At 38.4% G+C, this 19,744-nt stretch overlaps 1 protein-coding gene across 1 annotated transcript; it reads right to left on the reverse strand.

Moving 5' to 3' along the window:
* Nucleotides 1–926: 926 nt before the first annotated feature.
* On the reverse strand, nt 927–19,418 carry Smp_197920 (putative cationic amino acid transporter; the record flags this gene model as incomplete). The annotated part of the gene is made up of 8 exons (XM_018796711.1): nt 927–1,540; nt 1,894–2,537; nt 15,392–15,638; nt 16,882–16,985; nt 18,614–18,887; nt 18,929–19,060; nt 19,100–19,264; nt 19,299–19,418. The coding sequence occupies 8 exons, from the start codon at nt 19,416–19,418 to the stop codon at nt 1,466–1,468; spliced, it is 1,761 nt and encodes a 586-aa protein (XP_018651825.1). The 3' UTR covers nt 927–1,465.
* Between the last annotated feature and the right edge of the window lie 326 nt (nt 19,419–19,744).

The following is a 19,744-nucleotide window of genomic DNA, read 5'->3' on the forward strand; positions in this document are numbered from 1 at the left end:
TTAACACATCGTCTACTAATAACATCGTTCATTAACATGAGTTGGATAATTAATCATCATTAGGAGCTAGTAGACTACTCAGTTTGTATAATTTAGCAAAATAAGTTTCTGGTTGACACAATTGTAATCTTGGCAATACCATCATTTCTTGTTGTGTAATGTTTAACATAAATGTCACTATGGGGTTCTCTGGAGATGATTGAGTCTTATTGAGATCAGGATCCGATCATAGTATCGAACTCCTTAGTATTTCCCATCCACGACACTGTATCCGAAAATTGAGCCCGAGATCTTCGATCTCAACAACTACGCCACTGAGCCAGGATCCAATGGCATACAAATCTATGATATTGTGCGATTATTTTCCATTATCTTCGAAGGCTGCGTTCCTTACAACCGTCATGATTGGACTAGACTACTGAAAAGTTCCACACTAGGACAAAACAGCCGTACAGTGCTTCCAAGCTTATAGTGGTTGTCTAACTTAGATCGGTTCATGATTTAAATAAAGAAGTAAAACTAAATGTATCGACCTAATAAGAATTGTGTAATTTTTCTACAGTAGTCTAGTCTGAATTGGTGACCACCATCATAGCTCTGTCGCAAAAATAAATTATTAAGTGGATTGCACTTACTTTACACACATAATCGACAAAGAAATAATCATTTTCACAATTAAAACATTCCTAAGTTTTTGTATGTACTCAATATTGCATTAAATTGATAGAGTATGAACGAAACTATATGCAGACTGAAGTACAAAGCTATAATCTTACAAACACGTTTATATTATAGTAAACACAAAACAGTAATTTATCGAATGCATATTACTACAGTACTAAATTAAGCACGAGTCGGTTAGGTCTATAATGGTCGTTAACCAGGAACACTAGTTAGAATGTTGCTTAGTGAAAAAGTGAATGAATCTGATTAGATATATAAATTTACTTTATTACTTGGTTGAGAAAAAAATACAATGTTTTGAACAGTATATTGATTGAGTTTTCAAAAAATAATAATAGTTCTTAGGAAAGGACATTGAACTCAACATTTCACAGAGACCATACATATTCACACATACAAATGATAGATGCACTAATAGGAATATATCATTTGAAGAAAATGGCCAATTGAGAGTTGTGATGATTGATGAGCTTGGAAAAGAAACTGAGACGACTACGACAAGATTATTAAGGAGGAAGAATGTATTTGCATGACAAAGGAAATAGAAAAATGTTTTAGAGAAAAGTGAATATAAATCCACATTCAGATTAACTGACAAAAATATTGTGTTAGCAACAACAGTAGCATATAGTATTAAAAACTGACCCAACAAATGTAAATATTATATTATACAGGAAAAAAACAAACTGAGAAAAATAGAATGAAAGAGTATTGGTGGCTAAAAGATTATTGATGAGATACAATTTTATGCCATAAATCAATGTTACTATATTTCTTTTATTCAGTGGAAAGTAAAGTGATAATTTTGTTCAAGTTTCCTGACACGTTTCTCCTCCTTCTTTCTATGTCCACCAGGCTATAAAACATAAATATTAGAGAATATATATACGAACTCAATAAAACCATCCAATAATAAAAAAAGTAATTGATATAAAAATCAAACTAAAACTTTTGCTATTAAGTTGCAGTGTAACTAGAAATAACGCAAGCGGATTGTTAAACACATAGATTTGACCTTGCTGATATTATCAAATGCTAACATCAACTGACTAGTGTACAGTCTCTACATACATCGATATACAGGGTTTATCTACTTTAATTATTTATTATCTACTTAAAATTATTAAGCATTTAAATGAACATGGATAACTCAGTGTGTAAAACGGAATCTAAACAAATTTGTATCCAATTATATATTTATGAACTCACCATAATGTAATATGCAGATAAACCCCCTTGATTTCCTGGTTTTTCAACTATATCCACTTCGTCTGATATTTCTGGATTTAAGTCAGCTACGACTTTTTGCATAATGTCTATAATATCCCGTTGTTTAAGAGATGGCAAAAGATTGCGATCCCATTGATCTGAAGCAACTTGATTATATTTATCTTTCATAATACGATTACCACCTTGTATCACAACAAAATTGACATTTGAATCAGTAAGTATATTGGAAAATGTTTGTTTCAGTCGGGTTTCTATATTTTGACTAAGCTCTATTTTCTTGTGAAGAAAGAAAAGTATCTTGACATATAAATTCGAAGTCTCCAGGAAGAGATCAGTAAAATCTAGAAGATTTTTAATTACACCAAACAATTTCGAGTACTCTTCATAACTTAGAGGATCATCCAACACCTTTTCATTGTACTGTGAGATTTCAATATTGTTGTTGTCTTTATTACTTGAAAATGCGAAGTCTAATTTATACTTTAGGTATGCAGATTTTGCATTATTTCTCCATTCGGTAGGCAGACGGGTAAAAGGTATATCTTCAACAGTTGGTATATCTAAGTTATGTTTTTTATAAGCACGGATCACAGTGGATAACATTGTGTGAGCCTCATTAGGATCTGCATATAAAAAATAAATTTGCTCTAATAAGATTTACACAGAAAACTAAAACTTTTAGTTCAACAGAAACTATCTTAATGAATTCAACAAACTACTTTTTTAATATCGAAGTCTATCCTCTTGGACATAATAAGACGACTATACATTAGCACCATGTATTATTTAAAAGTAAATTATAGGAAGTAGGCCTCATGATCTATAGGGTTTAGGGCACAACTGCAACGAACGTAAACAAAAAGGTAACTTACAGATTAGGCGTATCGTTTTAAGCCGAGTTATCTATTTGGTGTGGTTATGAAACTATGTCAGTGCATTACTTGAGTATGTTTTATGTGCTTTCATTCATTAACTAAACCAATAGTGTCAGCTGTATGAAGTGGACAAACAAACATAGATATGAAGCTTGCCACTTGGATCAAATGACATACAAAGAAGTTGTAGAAATCGTAAATTAGATCTGTAAGCTAGGTATTAAAAGCTAAAAGTTGATTATATATATATATATATATATATATATATATACTCCCATGGTAATTTCAAGTTTTTTGCATAGTCTTTAATGACATGATGCACTTTAAATTTTCAAGTAACAGATAATTTCATAAGACCTCTCGATAGACTCTAGCAAATATCCCCGTTATGTCAATGAATCCGGTTATAGTCATGTGTCCCAAAACCAAACGAAAGGTAAAAACCTATTTAACACACTTTCATTTCTATAAACTTGTTCTAAAACAGAAAATATGAGTTAGACGATTCTAAAGCCACGGACCTTCAAAAAGATGCTCATGCAACTGATTCCTAAATGGTTACCAGAAAAGAACTTTAGCTTTTTTCTATAAGCTGGGACAATGGATGGTCAAGATCAGTCGGAAGAAATTCCATCTAAACCCAAAGCTTTAACTGATACTTCAAGACCACTATCCTTAAACAACTTATTTAGGTTACCGAAGGTAGTTGATTAACACTTGAACTGACACACTTCAATGGACTCCACTTAGTATACCACTGATCTATTCTTTAAGTAAATAGTCACTTCCGTTTTCGAAAATACTTCATTGATATGTAGACAACCGTCTATTAACGTCTATTTCTAGGCAATTTTCATAGTTTTACTTCCGCTACCTACTACCGCTCACAAACTTAAGCAATTTTCATCACAGTGAGGACTTGTTATATTGCACGACAACGCTAAAAACAATCATGTCTGACACTTATATCCATTATAAAAACATAATATACACCCGTGATATAAGATTCTGGAGTTTTGGGAAGTGAGACCTATAATCTAGTTTGACGTAAGCTCCAAACACCAAACGCCTCAACGCGTAATTTGAGTGACTGTTTCAAGAGACCATAGATATTGGTTCTCAACTTACAGACGGCTATATTCAGAGGCAGTATGCGGTAATCGATAGCAAGAAAATTTAGCGGCCAACAAGGAAGATGGTTGATGATAAATGGGATAGGATTGACTTTGGTGATAGATTAGTATTTGACACTTATCAGCAACCAACACTAAGTTATTTTGTTTTGGAAAACTTAATAGTCTTATGGACAAGAGTGTGACTACATAGCCCAAAGGATACGCGCTTGAAGGTATTTGCACACAGACTATCGGAAATTCTGAACTGTTTTGCATGATGAGCTTTAGAATTTTCCTAGTCTTTTCATTGAACTTGATACTCTTAAGCGTAAGACAAATGATTCTCCCTACATTCCTCATGAAAATAGAACTTGAGATAACTCTTAGGAAATATTTTACTCTCCACATTATGTGATACGGTATGGATAAGTATAAAATCCACCTTTGAACCAGAGACTTATCATTTTTGGTCCTACCTTCAACCTTCCTTCTATTTTAGGACCTAAAGAAACAACTTTCCAAATAATATAGCTTGGTTATGCAATCTATTCTCCCACATTAAGGTAAAAACAAACTTGGATATATCAGATATTTTAAAAGCGACGAAATGAGACATTGTCTATGTACACCGTCTTTCCATAAAATATTGAACATATATGAAAGAAAATGAATGGTATATTAAAGGTAGATAGGGTGGAGTAAAAAACTAGAAGAGTTTACAAACCTTGGACATTTTTATAAACTAACAAATTACAAGCACAAACCTAGCAGGACTTCCAAATAGAATTTAAATGATGTCATGATATTTGGAAAAAACGGACGTATTATACTAATATACCTGTACAGTTAAAGAGTTCATGCCAAATACGACTGATGGACTCGTGGACATCACTAAGATTAAATAAATGCATCATTCCCACTGTTTGCATAGGAGCAGTAAGAAACGTATTGAGGGATTTTCTATAGCTCTCTACTTCCATAATAACGCTCTTGATAGAGGAAAAAAAGAAATAATATATGTAAAAACTCAGGCAGGAATTATACTTTAACCATGAAACAGAAATTATAGAGTGTTCAATATTGACCATATGTGAAGCCAGAATTTAAAACTTAGACTTATAGTTCCAAAACTCGGTTACTGACTTACACAATGGAGTCACGAAGAGCGAAAATAATCGTCAAACATCATTTAATCAAACACGATTTAGTTGATAATAAATTTCCTCAATTATAGCTAAATAATGCCACTTTAGTGCCTGTAAAGTACACAGAAATTTGTTTGGAAAAGTATGCACATTGTTTTCCTATTCTTCTGAGTAGTGTTTGACGAAGTTTGTAAAAAACTGGGAACGTATAAAGTTCAGAAATTATTCTTAAGAAGCAGCAGAAATATCTGGCGAATCAATAGATGAAGTCTCCAAACTACTTAAAATAGGAAATTAGCAACCACATTTAATGACGAACTAAGAAATCTACAATTGTAAATTCTTGTGGTTTACTTCAAAAAAATTGGTTCATTGTAAATCATTTATACTGCGGGGAAATGTTTCAAGACCTTCGACAATCACAAAATCTACAGTAACCATTTTGACGGAACATTTTCATAACGTGAAACAACTGCCAACTTAAAATTTGAATTAAACAACTGAACCTCCTAAAACATGATTCCAAATAAATAAGAATTCAAAATCGACAACTAAACACTTTGTATTAGTGAAATATCTTTAATGTGAAGTAAACTGAGACAAAGAAAAGTCAATAGATGCCCCATAGGATTTCAGTTAGATATTTACTAGTTATTTAAAGAGTGAAGTTGTGCTGATGAGGTGTGGCAACTTGGACCGATGAATATATATGCCTGACCCTACGTTAAAGCTGACTGACTGAAGTTTATTCATTTTAATTTCCATAATCTTTTATCCCTTCTATAGATTGTTTTGAGTGTTCAGAAGATCGATAAAACCAGGTGGGAAGAAATGTAGACGGAATAACATGTACATTATTCACAAGAATATAAAGAATAAAACATCTACTTCAGTGTATTAGACTTTGAGCAATTTCTCTTAGTCTCCAACTACTGGTAACTAACATTTTATGTATATCAATCAAAAGGCGTACATTTCTATAAACATGGCACATCAACATTAAGTGAAGTGTGGATTGGTGTCGATTTCCGGTATTCTAACCTTTAGCCTATCTTTAACTTAAACTCCCATATTTTATTTATTTATTTGAAGACATAAACATTGGTACAAGGGGGCACCGAATACATATGCGCCACACAAGTCACTTGATTTGTGTGTCGGCTATGCTACTGTACAGGTTCCCAAACCAAAGCAGGTGGTTTTCTTAAGGGGCCACACACCGAGCCTCTGACCTAAAGGTCTAATCCACAAGTCAGTGGAGCAACGTAAGGAGATGCAGTCTCATGGTAGCCGGTGACTAACAATAGGTCTATACGCCTTTTTTCCCTCAGGATACTGGAGTCCATGAGCACCATTGATTTGGAATCAGGGTTTTCCAACTCCTCTAAGTGGATCCTCCATCCCTAAACTCAACTGGTTGGTCAATCAATAACAACCCAGGACCTGACACAAATATGTATCGGTCCAAATCCACATACTCAGACTATCTCAGTAAAAGAAAGTGAGTGTGAATAATAGTACTAATGGTAATGGCAAACTAATAATAGAAAGTAGAATTTAATCCCTAAAATAAAGGAATATGTTAATGAAAACAGTAATACATCAAAGCCACTGTCATTGACTTTTAGTCACATATTAAACAATTCGACACTTTATTAACAAAACCGTGTTCAACAAATTATCAGAAAATTATAAAACTGAGAATGCAACATCTGATTACTTGCCAGAAAATTTCGGTGAAAATTTATAAAGGTAACTAGTAGCAATAGACGAACTATGTGATGAAAAATATGATAATTTAAAAAGCTTACCTTAGTTACAATGATGGCTACTTTCACAATATCCAAAGGGACATGATGGTGAGATACTAAAGAAACAGGATAGAAATGATATAGATGTAGATGAAATACGCATGTAAACACTTAAGTTTTAACGGGCACGATCTATTTGACCCGAGCAATTTCTAAAGTCACCAAACCAAAGACAATCTTTTCAGTTGCGTTGTTAGAAGTAAAAATAGGTATGTGTTATTAAGAAACTATAGGAATGATAGTAATCATTTCATAGATTATTAGTCAGATGAATTAACAGTAATTTGTTATTATGAACCCAGCTACTTTTAAGTCAGTACCTAGAAGTTTCTGAAAACAAAGATGAGACTCGACGACTAATTAGTCATTCATTTAGAACTAATTAAGGTTACATTGTTTACTGCGTAGGGTTATAAACACAACAAAATTATATTATAGTGTAAAACGCCCCCAAATGCCCTGGTACGGCCGAGAGTGGGGAGAGTCCGCTCTCCCTCTCGAAATGCTCTCACATGGCCGCGCGTATATAGCCCCTGCCAGGGAAGTCCTACTCACTGCCTTCTCGTGGCGGAGGTGTTGTTCACAAAAGTGAGAGGACGAAAAGCGAATGTCCGGAGCTTTAACCGGGTTGGTGGATGTGGAGGATCCACCTAGGGGAGTTAGAAAACCCTGATTCCAAACCAATGGTGTACATGGGCTCCAGTATCCTGAAGGAACAAATGGCGAATGAATCAGTTATTGGTCACCGGCTACCATGGGACTGCATCTCCTCACGATGCTCCACTGCCTTGTGGGTTAGACCTCTAGGTCAAAGGCTCGGGGTGTGGCCCCCCAAGAAAACCACCTGCTTCGGTTTGGGCACCCGGGCAGTATCACAGCCCTCTCGCAAATAAATGAAATGGAACATTCAACTGACAATTATATTCTCGTTCATACTAGAAACAAATCAATTTGCATTATTACTATTATTATTGTTATTATTATTATTTACCATATCGCTAATTCACCCCCTTTTATCCCCAATTTGTGTAACCTTACTTTTCAACTTATGAAGCAGCTCGCTCTTGGTGGAAAATCTGTCCTATCTAAACGATCTCCAGTCACTGTCTGGTTGAAAGTGAATGCTTCCACCGATTATGAATACTGAAGCAGTCTTTCTGAAACCACGTACGCCGTTCAAGCTGGCTTCCTTCAACGTTCGCACACTAATGCAGATCAGACAACAGATAGGGCTGGCTATGTCTTTGGAAGGTCTTAATGTTGACGTTTGTTGTCTATCCGAGACCCGTATTCAAGACTCTAGTGAAGTACTACAAATCCGCTCTCCATCTGTCGCCTCGAAAAGCTTTTTTCACGCGCGCTTATCCGGGGACCCTGTGGCATCTTCGTCTGGTCTTGCTGGCGTTGGTGTCGCACTAAGCGCTAGAGCTGAGGCAGCACTAATCGATTGGATCCCCATTAACAGTCGGTTATGTGCTGTTAGATTAGAAAGTTCCATCAAAGTGAGAAGAAATCGGCATGAGAATCGGTGTCTTTTCGTCATCTCCGCCTATGTCCCGACAGATTGCAGCCCGGATACAATCAAGGATGAGTTCTACCATCAGTTAACAGTTCTTCTCCAGAAAGCGCGTTCGACAGATATTGTAGTATTAGCCGGAGACTTGAATGCTCAGGTCGGGCGTCTAGGCACAGAAGAGAGTCGTTTAGGTGGCTGATGGGGACTTGTTGGTCGCAGGACAGATAACGGGGACCGTTTGCTGCAACTGTGCACAGACCACAACCTGTTTCTCGCCAGCACTAACTTCCGGCGCAGTCATCGCCGGTGTGCCACCTGGCGTCCTCCCTCTGCATTCCAAGCCTGGACTCAGATTGATCACATTGCGATCAGCTATCGCTGTCGTGGTTGTGTACAAGACTGCCGCTCCTTTTGGAGTACCTATCTGGAGTCTGATCATGCCCTGGTCTGCACCAATCTCACCTTACTTTTCAGTGGCCGAAGGATTGACTGCCATCAACGGATCGATGTTAGTAAACTGGCTGCAACTTCTGTTGCATGTAAGTATCGAGCGGAGTTAGCCTCTAGGCTAGCTACCATCCCACCGAAAAGTATAGATGAGCATTGGTTGCATCTTCATGACGCCATGAAAATGGCGAGTAAAGCCGCTTGCGGCTTCGCGAAACGTCCCGCTTACAAGCACTGGGTTTCTTCTGGCTCCTTACAACTGATGGAAGTCCGTCGGTCTACTCCGGGTGACCGTGAGTATGACCACAAACGAAGGCTGTTGCGTAATGAAATTGGGCAAAGCTTGTGTAAGGACCGAGAAGCCTGGTGGTCGGAGCGTGCTAATGAGATGGAAGCAGAAGCTGCATCTGGTAACTGCCGGAAGCTCTTCCAACTCATCCGAGCCACTGGCAGCAAGAAGTCTGGTGTGAGTGAAACAATCTACGAGGATGACGGAATGCTAATCACTAACATCTCTCGACGTCTTGGACGACCGGCGGAATTTTTCGAAGGGGAGTTCAACTGGCCTGCTGCTCCGGCAACATCAACCAGTTTGTCCTGCCCCCCATGGCCGGTGACGACTGATCCACCAAACGAGGCGGAAGTCCGCAAGGAACTCCAACTCTTGAAACGTTACAAATCACCGGGTCCAGATGACTTACCTCCGGCTCTTTCTAAAGATGGTGGTGACTTTCTGACTAAGGAATTGACTGTGTTGTTTGCAAAGGTTTGGGAGCAAGAAAGTGTTCCAACATCATGGAATGAGTCGATAGTCGTCCCTATCTTTAAAAAGGGTTCACGTTGTTCCTGTAATAACTATCGGGGGATAAGTCTACTTCCGATTGCGTCCAAACTATTGGCTTCTATCATTCTTCGTTGGTTGTTTAAAACCCGAGAAAGATTGACTCGCGAGGAGCAGGCTGGTTTTCGTTCTGGTCGAGGATGCATTGATCACATCTTCACCCTCCGCCAAATGTTAGAACACCGTCATACTTATCGCAGGCCAACAATCGTAGTGTTTCTTGATATCAGGGCTGCCTTAGATTCGTTGGACAGGACTGTTCTCTGGGATTGTCTATTGAAGAAGGGTGTGCCTGAGAAGTTCATTAACATCTTAAAGGCCCTGTATACGAACACCTCAGGCAGAGTGAGGGCATACAACCACCTTTCTCCCTTGTTCCATTCGAGCAGTGGGGTTAGGCAGGGTTGCCCGATCTCACCATTCCTTTTCAACTTTGCCATCGATGACTTTCTGGAAACAGCTCTGATGGATGTAAGTAATGGCGGTGTGGATATGTTGCCTGGAGAACGACTTCTCGACCTTGAGTATGCGGATGATATTGTCTTACTGTGCGATAATGCCCAAGGCATGCAATCCGCACTTAATCAGTTGGCAATCAGTGTCCGCAGGTACGGCATGTGCTTTGCACCCTCCAAGTGCAAGGTACTCCTACAAGACTGACAGGATTCTCATCCTGTACTCACCCTAGATGGTGAGCAGATTGAAGTAGTTGAGAAGTTCGTGTATCTAGGTAGCTATATAAGTGCTGGTGGTGGCGTGAGTGATGAGATCGATGCACGTATAATGAAAACCAGAGCGGCTTATGCCAATCTGGGCCATCTTTGGCGCCTTCGTGATGTTAGTCTGGCTGTAAAAGGTCGGATCTACAACGCGTCGGTGAGAGCAGTTTTGCTCTATGCTTGTGAAACCTGGCCTCTCCGAGTTGACGATGTTAGACGACTCTCTGTGTTCGATCATCGTTGTCTCCGAAGGATTGCTGACATTCAGTGGCAACACCATGTTAGTAATGCAGAGGTTCGGCATCGTGTGTTCGGGCGCAGAGACGATAATTCAATTGGTGTTACCATCTTGAAACACCGACTTCGGTGGCTTGGACATGTTTTACGAATGTCGTTCCAGAGACTTCCACGTCGTGCATTATTTGCCGACTCTGGGACTGGTTGGAAAAAGCGGAGAGGAGGTCAGTGTATGACATGGTGTCGTGGCATGAAAGAAAGCTGCAAAGGGCTAGCTTCTGTTGGTCCTTCACGACTCCCTGGCTGGGGTCCGAGAGATGGTGCAACACAGTGGCTAGAGACGTTATCAGATATGGCTCAGAATAGAAGCCAGTGGCGATCCTGCTGTAACCTTCTTCTAATTTCTTTATAAAGAGTGGCTATAACTTTCCTAACTGAGAGAGCTCTTCTGGTCGTACATTTCAGTTTCCCCCATCATTACTCTTCTCTTCTTTTTTTCCTTCCTTTATATATACGCATCTTCTTCCTTCTCCTCTCATTCTCATTATTTTGTGTGGCGCATATGTATCCGGTGCCCTTTGTACCAATATATATGTGATTAAATAAATAAATAAAATAAATAGTGTAAAACGGAAGAGCACGGAAAACGTAGATAGGCGGGAAAGTGTGCACCAACGATCCCACACACGGGACTCGAATCCAGGACCTTCGGTCTCGCACGCGAACGCTTAATATCTAGACTACTGAGTCGTCATCCCACGTTGTTAATGTCTAACTTCAACCGACCCATGATCTTGAGCAACCATTCATCCATTGTTTGAGGTATATAACTGTTCCTACCCGACACGGATTGGACTCCACTGGTCATGGCTTCTCACTTCCAGGTTTTCAATGGTGGACTAACTTACATGGACTCATGTATCCAACTATAAAAAATTACTACAACCTCCACAAATCCCCATTCTGATCATATTATCTATTTATTTAAACACGTAAACATTGGTACAAGGGGGTACCAGATACAAACGCGCCACACAATAACAATGACGCCACCATTGATTTGTGAGAGGGTTATGATACTGTCCGGGTTCCCAAACCAAAGCAGGTGGTTTTCTTAAGGGGCCACACACCGAGCCTCTGACCTAAAGGTCTAATCCACAAGTCAGTGGAGCAACGTAAGGAGATGCAGTCTCATGGTAGCCGGTGACCAACAACAGGTTTATACGTCTTTTTTCCCTCAGGATACTGGAGTCCATGTGCACCATTTATTTGGAATCAGGGTTTTCCAACTCTTCTAAGTGGACACTCTGTGTACACCCAAAGCGCTGGACATTCGCTTTTCGTCCTCTCGATTTAGTTAACGACACCCCAGTCGTAAGAAGGCAATGAGTAAGACTTCCCTGACAGTGGCTGTATACGCCTAGCCATGTGAGAGCTATTCGAGAGGGAGAACTGACTCTCCCTAGACTCGGCGGTACCAGGGTATTTGGAGGCAGCACCGATAGAACGGTTTCAGAAAATAATTATCTTATGGTAGTTACTTAATATACATGAAGGACAACTGAATCCGGGAGCTATAACTGGCATCCTACAGTTAGGCGAATGACCCAATGGTGGCATAAGCGCTCGACTTTGGACAAATAGGTATTAATTTTTCATTGCTTCCAACAATAGAACCACCGATCTCTTCACATCTTTTTCAAACGGCCCATAGGCCGCGGTAATCCCCACTTTTCTTAACCTCGAATTAGAATAATGGAAAATTAAACGAGTGGTCACAAGTACATATTTATTATTCTAATTCCTAGCTCGTGTTTATAAAAGTAAAATACCAGACTAAAACATACCACAATTTACAATCCTTAAAAGGCGTGTACCTCAAACATTTTTGCTGTAAAACTGAGTAAGTGATTTGTGAATTGGTAAAGTACATGAAAACTAACTCACTGAAAAATAAGTACCAACGTTTCATTTTTTTCACTTTTTTACACGACAAGATAGACAGCTAGAAACCTGCTCACCTATCTCAATTTAGTTAGGAGCTAAAAAGTATGATATTGGTGCATGAAGTCAATAACAGTAAATCTACTGGATAACTTGCATGATGTAGCTTGGGGTTTGTCGTAATGACTTAAATCCATGCATTAGATTGTCTTTAGTTTTAACACTGTTACACCACTAATATTTCACTTTGTTGAGTATGTTACATTAGAATTTTTCTACTACCTTCGGTATAATAATTCTGACACTATTGCCTAGCAGCTTCTTAGTCTTTCCTCTCTGTGCTGACGTAGTGTATTTATTGGGACCGACTAACATCGGACACGACCGTGACTAATGGGGCACAAACGTTGTCATGCATGAGGAAATTACTTGCCGAAGACAATGGGGGATAGTCAAGGAATATAGTGGATCGGTTGAAGTTAGACATTAACACCGTCAAATGCCGGCTCAATAGTCTAGAGGTTAAGCGTTCGTGCGCGGAACCGAAAGTCCTGAATTCGAGTCCTGTGTGCGGAATTTTGGATGCGCACTGCTGAGGAATCCCATACTAGGACAAAATGGCCATTCAGTGCTTTCAGGTTTCCAGTGGTGGTTTAACGTTGATCGGTTCATGATCTCAATTAAAACGTAATAATCTCCACAACCCTATACTGATAAATGAGTTGACACTGTTTATTAAAAAATCTCTAATATTACAAGCTTTATGAGATTCCAAGAGGGTATTTAGATACTGTCCATGTCTCAGGCTGAAGTCAAAAGTTCGACATTTAGACGAAGTGTGAGACCATCAACAACGCCCCTAAATGCCCTGGTACGGCCGAGAGTGGGGAGAGTCCGCTCTCCCTTTTGAAATGCTCTCATATGGCCACACGAATATATAGCCTCTGCCAGGGAAGTCATACTCACTGCCTTCTCGTGGCGGAGGTGTTGTTCACAAAAGTGAGAGGACGAAAAGCGAATGTCCGGAGCTTTAACCGGGTTGGTGGATGTGGAGGATCCACCTAGGGGAGTTAGAAAACCCTGATTCCAAACCAATGGTGCACATTGGCTCCAGTATCCTGAAGGAACGAATGGCATATGAACCAACTGTTGGTCATCGGCTACCATGGGACTGCATCTCCTTACGATGCCCCACTGCCTTGTGGACTAGACCTTTAGGTCAAAGGCTCCGGGTGTGGCCCCCTAAGAAAATCACCTGCTTCAGTCTGGGCACCTGGGCAGTATCACAGCCCTCACACAAATCGGATGAGATTTGTGAGGCGCATATTTATCTGGTGCTTCCTTGTACCAATATTTATGTGTTTAAATAAATAAATAATAAACCATCAACAACAGACTATCGTTCAATAAGATACAAAAACTCACTCATTTCAAGGAGATGTGAAGAGGTAGAAACCGGCATACACACAGTGGAATGACCATAAAGGCTAGTATTTTAAAAAGCATATTAATCAAATTGATTCTTTTGTGATAATAGCAAGAGGATTCGGGTCCTTTCTTACAAACTATAACGATCAGTAATCAAGACCAATTATATAGGATTACACCTAGCTTCCCAACTCTAGCTAGTATTTCAGTCAACTAAGTTGATAAAATTGGACCACCACATCCTGGGCTAGTCCATTATATCTTACTACTCTACCTCATTTTAGACTAAATATTCTCTTCCGGATCTTACCAAGAGTGGATAGGATTGTGTCAATTTCTCATTCAGATTGTTTGGGGATAATGGGTAACTGAGGGAGTAGACGGAAGCCAGTTAGCGTGTTTCTGTTCACCAATCGGATTTCCTGGACTGAGAGTGAGCAACTATTCATTTTTCTTTAAAGTCTTACTAACAGCTACCTAGTTTCATTGATAAGCTGGAAAAATTGTCCAGTGTTACCTATCATCGCTATCTCTTTCATTTCATTTCCTTCCGTCCTTCACTTTTCCTCACAATCGTTCTGCAAACTTTTTTTTTACGCCTAACTTGTTGTCGCTCTTCGTCGTTCCCTAAACATTACAGGATGAGTTTAGGACATCTATCAACTTAACTGATTCAAGTTGTTGGTAGATGTCGCTGTTATACAGCTTTTGTTGCCCACAAGTGCTCATGATCATTAGGTAGACTTCTAGTCAGTTTGGTTAGGTTTTTTTCACTCTTTATCCTTCTTCAAACGTGTCAGGATAACTTTCCACGAATCCATTTACTAGAGGTTATTGAAATACAGTGATCTTTCTAAACCTTTTAGTTCAAATTGTTCAAAGACGTCACTGTTTTTACAAAAGACTGGGAATCTTACCAAGCTACTCCAGAATAAAAATTCCTTACATGGTATACTAAGTACTTGGATGGTTCTGTCCTAAACAGAACCTTGACCTTTGAACTGAACTCGAGAAGGTTTATTGTTGGATTTTTCTGCGACCAGTATAGTGTAATATGAGTCTAGACATATACCATAAGAGTGAATCTTCAGTCAAATTCATTCAACGATAACCGACAATTGCTTTAAATATTACTTTGTAATTTCTCAGATTCGACTTGATATATTTGAAACGGTAAGATGTTCTTTCGGACAGCTTAATTTCTCTATTATGTGATCATTTGTTAAGACTTCATAATGACATTCCTGTGATAGTTAACACTAGGGAAAAATTAAGATTTTTATATTAGCCGTATGCTAATGAAACTACTCAGACCAATAATAACAAATACAGTAAAACGGTATGCCCACTATCACAAATACACCCATGTTCCAAAAAAGTAAAAAGTACATATACTCACTTTCATTCCTTCTTAATAAAACAGATGTAAAATTTGAGAGATCATTAGTAAGCGAACCGATATGGATCCATAGTTTGTATAAACCGGTTGCTTTTGTGGGGAACAAAGATACAGGATGAAAACTCCATGAAGATTTAAGGTTTTGCTTTTTGTAGAGAGTTGATAATCTTTTCAAAGATCTAAGGAACTTTCCCGTCGAGCGCTTGAGAGATTTTGATTTGCGCCTGCGTCGGTTGTTACGAATTTTCTGCAAAATAAAACATACTTTGGAAATCGATAAGAATGAATGAGACAACTTCATGAACTCGTTGGGGAAAAGTATTGAATTTTAAACTGGTCTAATATACCGATAAGAAAGGTACAAAATGACATTCGGATAAAGAGTTTGACAGTGAACTAAAAATTTTTATTTATTTGTAACGTTTATTCACTAGCTGAAAAATATAGTACGAACAACTGTCCTCCCCCCAATATTTTACAGTTTGTGTGAAACTACATGGAAAACTTTAGAACTCCCAAGTATGTATATGTATGCATATATGTTACCGAAAGGATACTAATATGAGTTCTTGAGTTCTCATCAACTCCCAAAAGCTTCATATCTTATTGAAATTTGAAACCAGGTTACAGCAGTGACTTAAACGACAAGGGAATTAATAGATACCAATGTGTAAGGAGTGAAGCCCAATGAAAAAAATGCACCTATCTGCTGGAAAATTCAGGAGGACTGGTTTGAAGTCGGACGAACGCAGAAACCATTGGATCTATATTTTTACAGCAGACTCGGTTTTCAAACAGCACATTATATTACCGGTGTCTCAAATAAATGAGGAAAACTGTTATACCAACTAGTTATACTGAACCAACTTGATGAGTAAATAAGTCAGTGTTCACTTTATCTCGAACAGATAACGTATCAACTCAAGCAAACAAATTACGTCATTTCTTGTTTAGCCATCACGTTATACACATTTACAAACTTTCTGCCTACATAAAACAAAATATTAAACCATGTTCTTAATAGATAAGGTGAAAACAGTTTACGAACAAAGTTTTCTTGGTGACGAGATGATTTGTGCCGTAATTCTGACAAGTAGTAAAATAAATAGTTTGGTGATTAGCTCATACAAAAAGAAACCAACAGAACCACGTGATAGGTTAACTGATAACTATAGTTGCAGATTAAAAATCCCTCTATTCTAAGTGCACCAAACTGTGGCATTAATTCAGCATCTACAAACTAAAAATGGACTATAGTTAGCAAGCGAGCTTCTCAACACGTCCCAAAGCCGTGGATTACAGACGGACGAAGAAAGCACTGCCTGTAAAAACCACATTCAAAAATTAACATTGAAATTCGAGTTGCTTAAATATTTAGTCCATTTCCTAAGATATACGAAACCAAAATATGAGTACTAACAAAGCACTAATAAAGAAACACTCAGAAATTTAAATGACAAAACAGGTTAACTAACTGCTAACAAACTTACATTATACATATTTTTGTAGGTAAATAGACGCTTCGAAGGCAAACTCAAAGTATGAGACATATTAGCTACGGACGACTGAAGAACTGGATTTCTTGCTTTATTTACTACACATAAAATTAAAAGATTAAAACGTAACTAAATAAGATTAATTAATTCACCAAGTACTCGAGCATGAATCACTCTCAAAGTGTGAAAACTAACGATACCATCCGACTTCCTGAAACGAAGTGGACAGAACGGAGTTAGAACCTTGGACCTGGTGACTGAAAGTCAAACGACTTGACTATTAAGCCACCGCTCTACACAACACAGGCATATGATATAGAAGTCGTAGCACCCAATGGCAAACTGAAGCATATAAAAAGGCAGTGATAAATGGGAATAAGTTTTCTAAAAGGCTACACATACAAGCAACATAGGATACAACCTTTTGTAATAGTTCAAATGCTAGTGAAAGCAAATACGAAACCATGTAAGACCAAGGAGTAAACCACTTAAAACACTATCAGTACACGAAAACAATGGTTTACAACATTGATCAACATTCAATCAACTTTGTTTACCGAAAGTTTCCAACGACCTGATAGCTTAAATGAACATCTCATTGTACAAATGAAAGTCAAGAATCAAGGCCAATGTATAATGATCGATTTTTAGTGGCAGCACATAATGGCAACATGAAGCACAAACACAACGGTGATCAGGTTGACTGTTGATGTGATAATATATATTGACTTATTTACCAGATAAAGGTTTATGGAATTAGTCCCTTCGATAAAGTTGGATAGTGTAATAAGAAGGCGAAGATTCAGAAACAAACTGAAAGGTCATGGTGTAGTGAGACCTACTATAGCTTTGGCAGAAAAAAAGCCTGTCTACATCACCTTACCGTTCAGAGTTCATCCAAATAGTCTTTTCTTGAAACAAAGGCTTAAATCAGTTATGAACAAGACATATTACGCAGCAAAGGTCCTTATCAAAGAAAAAACAAGGTCAATGCTTCATCGAAAATCTAAAATACATGATGACTACGTCACGTACCGTTGTGTTTATCAAATTAAATGTGCATGTGGCTTCCTGGTGCGGACAATAGTGGCGAAGGTTGATTACTTTAAACTATTTGTACGGTGGCCCATTTAGTCGTTGCATGAAAATCCCAGCTAATACCTTTGTGGTGGAGAGTTCTCAGCAAAAGAGTGAAGATCAACGTTTAAAATGTAACCAAAATTGATCGGTACAGGGACCACCTTGTCCACTTTAATTTTTCGCTGGGACGTTATTTTTGAACGACCTTTGAGCGACACTAGCATGACTTAGAGGATGTCAACCTGCTTATCAGGGCTAAATGGGGGTCATAAATCAGTTTGAAGGATAAGAATTTACAATTGATGGTTAGGGTTACGAATTAGATTTATGGTCTTCATCACGAACTGACATCAGTTAAAATGCCGAAACGCTATTTATACAAATGGGTGAATGAATTTAGCGCCAAAACTCAAGACCTGCTATCCTAAATCTGGTTGATTTGTCCATGAATTATAGTCTTGCGTAATTCGTGCACCATTCATTAGTTCTTTATCCCGTTAACCTTTAGTACCTAACATATATAACGTGGAAGGTACCTAAAGATTTCCTGAGTATCTGAAAAACACACCGCTCTTGTTCGTGAGAAATATCCAATAAGAGAAAGAGATGATCATATATGAACAGGAGAATTATAACATGAACTCACGAGCATCATAGCGATAGTAATCTGGTCCGCTGAGAGTTGGGTGACAAGTAATATCATGTGGCTTGGTTGAGAACTGAGCGGCGAAATGTGAATTTCCGCATAAACTTGGAGTAGATATTTTTAACAGATAGATACAGGATTCAGGTTCTTCAACTGATAAAATATGAAACGTTCGTGAATCAGTACAGACAAACTGCACTTCTGCTAGCCGAGGCATATTTGTCAAGTCACATATACTTCCATTTGAATAAAACTGGCTATGGTATTTGGGTTTCTGAATAGTGTATAAGGCAATGTATGGAGTGAGAGGAGTACCTCTGTAGAATTGTCCCAGTCGAATTCCGACTCAAAAATCCCGAGTAAAGTTTTAGATGTTTCCTTAGATTCATCGTGATACTGAACAACATACTTTCGGAAACAAAACTCGTATGTCCACCAACCTTTTTTCTACAGACGTCAACTGTGAAAAATAAATATAGCACTAACCACTCTTAGACAATCAAACCCACTAAACATGGACAGCAGTGAATGTACGACGCTGCTAGACAATTGTGAAGTGGCGTTATTAGGTTCTGCACCACTGTCTGTACCCCATGAACAGGAGAACTTCTGACCAGACTTTGAAAATACATTAACTCCAGCATCATTCAACTGAACAGATACAGGATAATACAAGAGATATTACCTTATCAAGAACCGCACGTTCCTCGATAAAAAGGTTGTATTTGGTGCTTTCTTTTGATAGTAATGGAGAGACAGAGATGGCGAAACAAAGTACATAATAAGCTAGGAAATACTTGCACATAGGTGCACGCAACGCAACAACGCAACTAACCAATCTACCCGCTAAAATGACAAAGGAATCAAGATCATTTCAGTTTCCGTTTGGTAAGGATTGGAGGCAAGGTGACCTGTGTCAGCCCTGACAATTATGGTCTCTCAGTTGACTCAACTCTCTTTTGAAATCGTCGACAGATAGAGCTTCAATCACATGTTGAGTTAATAAGTTCCATTCGTCGAAGATTCGGTGGGGAAGTCAATAGTCCGCTGACAAGTAATTTGTCCTGGGTTTGTGAACCATTTTTGATGTGTCCTCGTGAATTCTCCATTTAGGGAGATAAGAAATGTGAT

Source organism: Schistosoma mansoni, chromosome 4 (genome assembly GCF_000237925.1).
Source record: "Schistosoma mansoni strain Puerto Rico chromosome 4, complete genome".
Taxonomy (NCBI): Eukaryota; Metazoa; Platyhelminthes; class Trematoda; order Strigeidida; family Schistosomatidae; genus Schistosoma; species Schistosoma mansoni.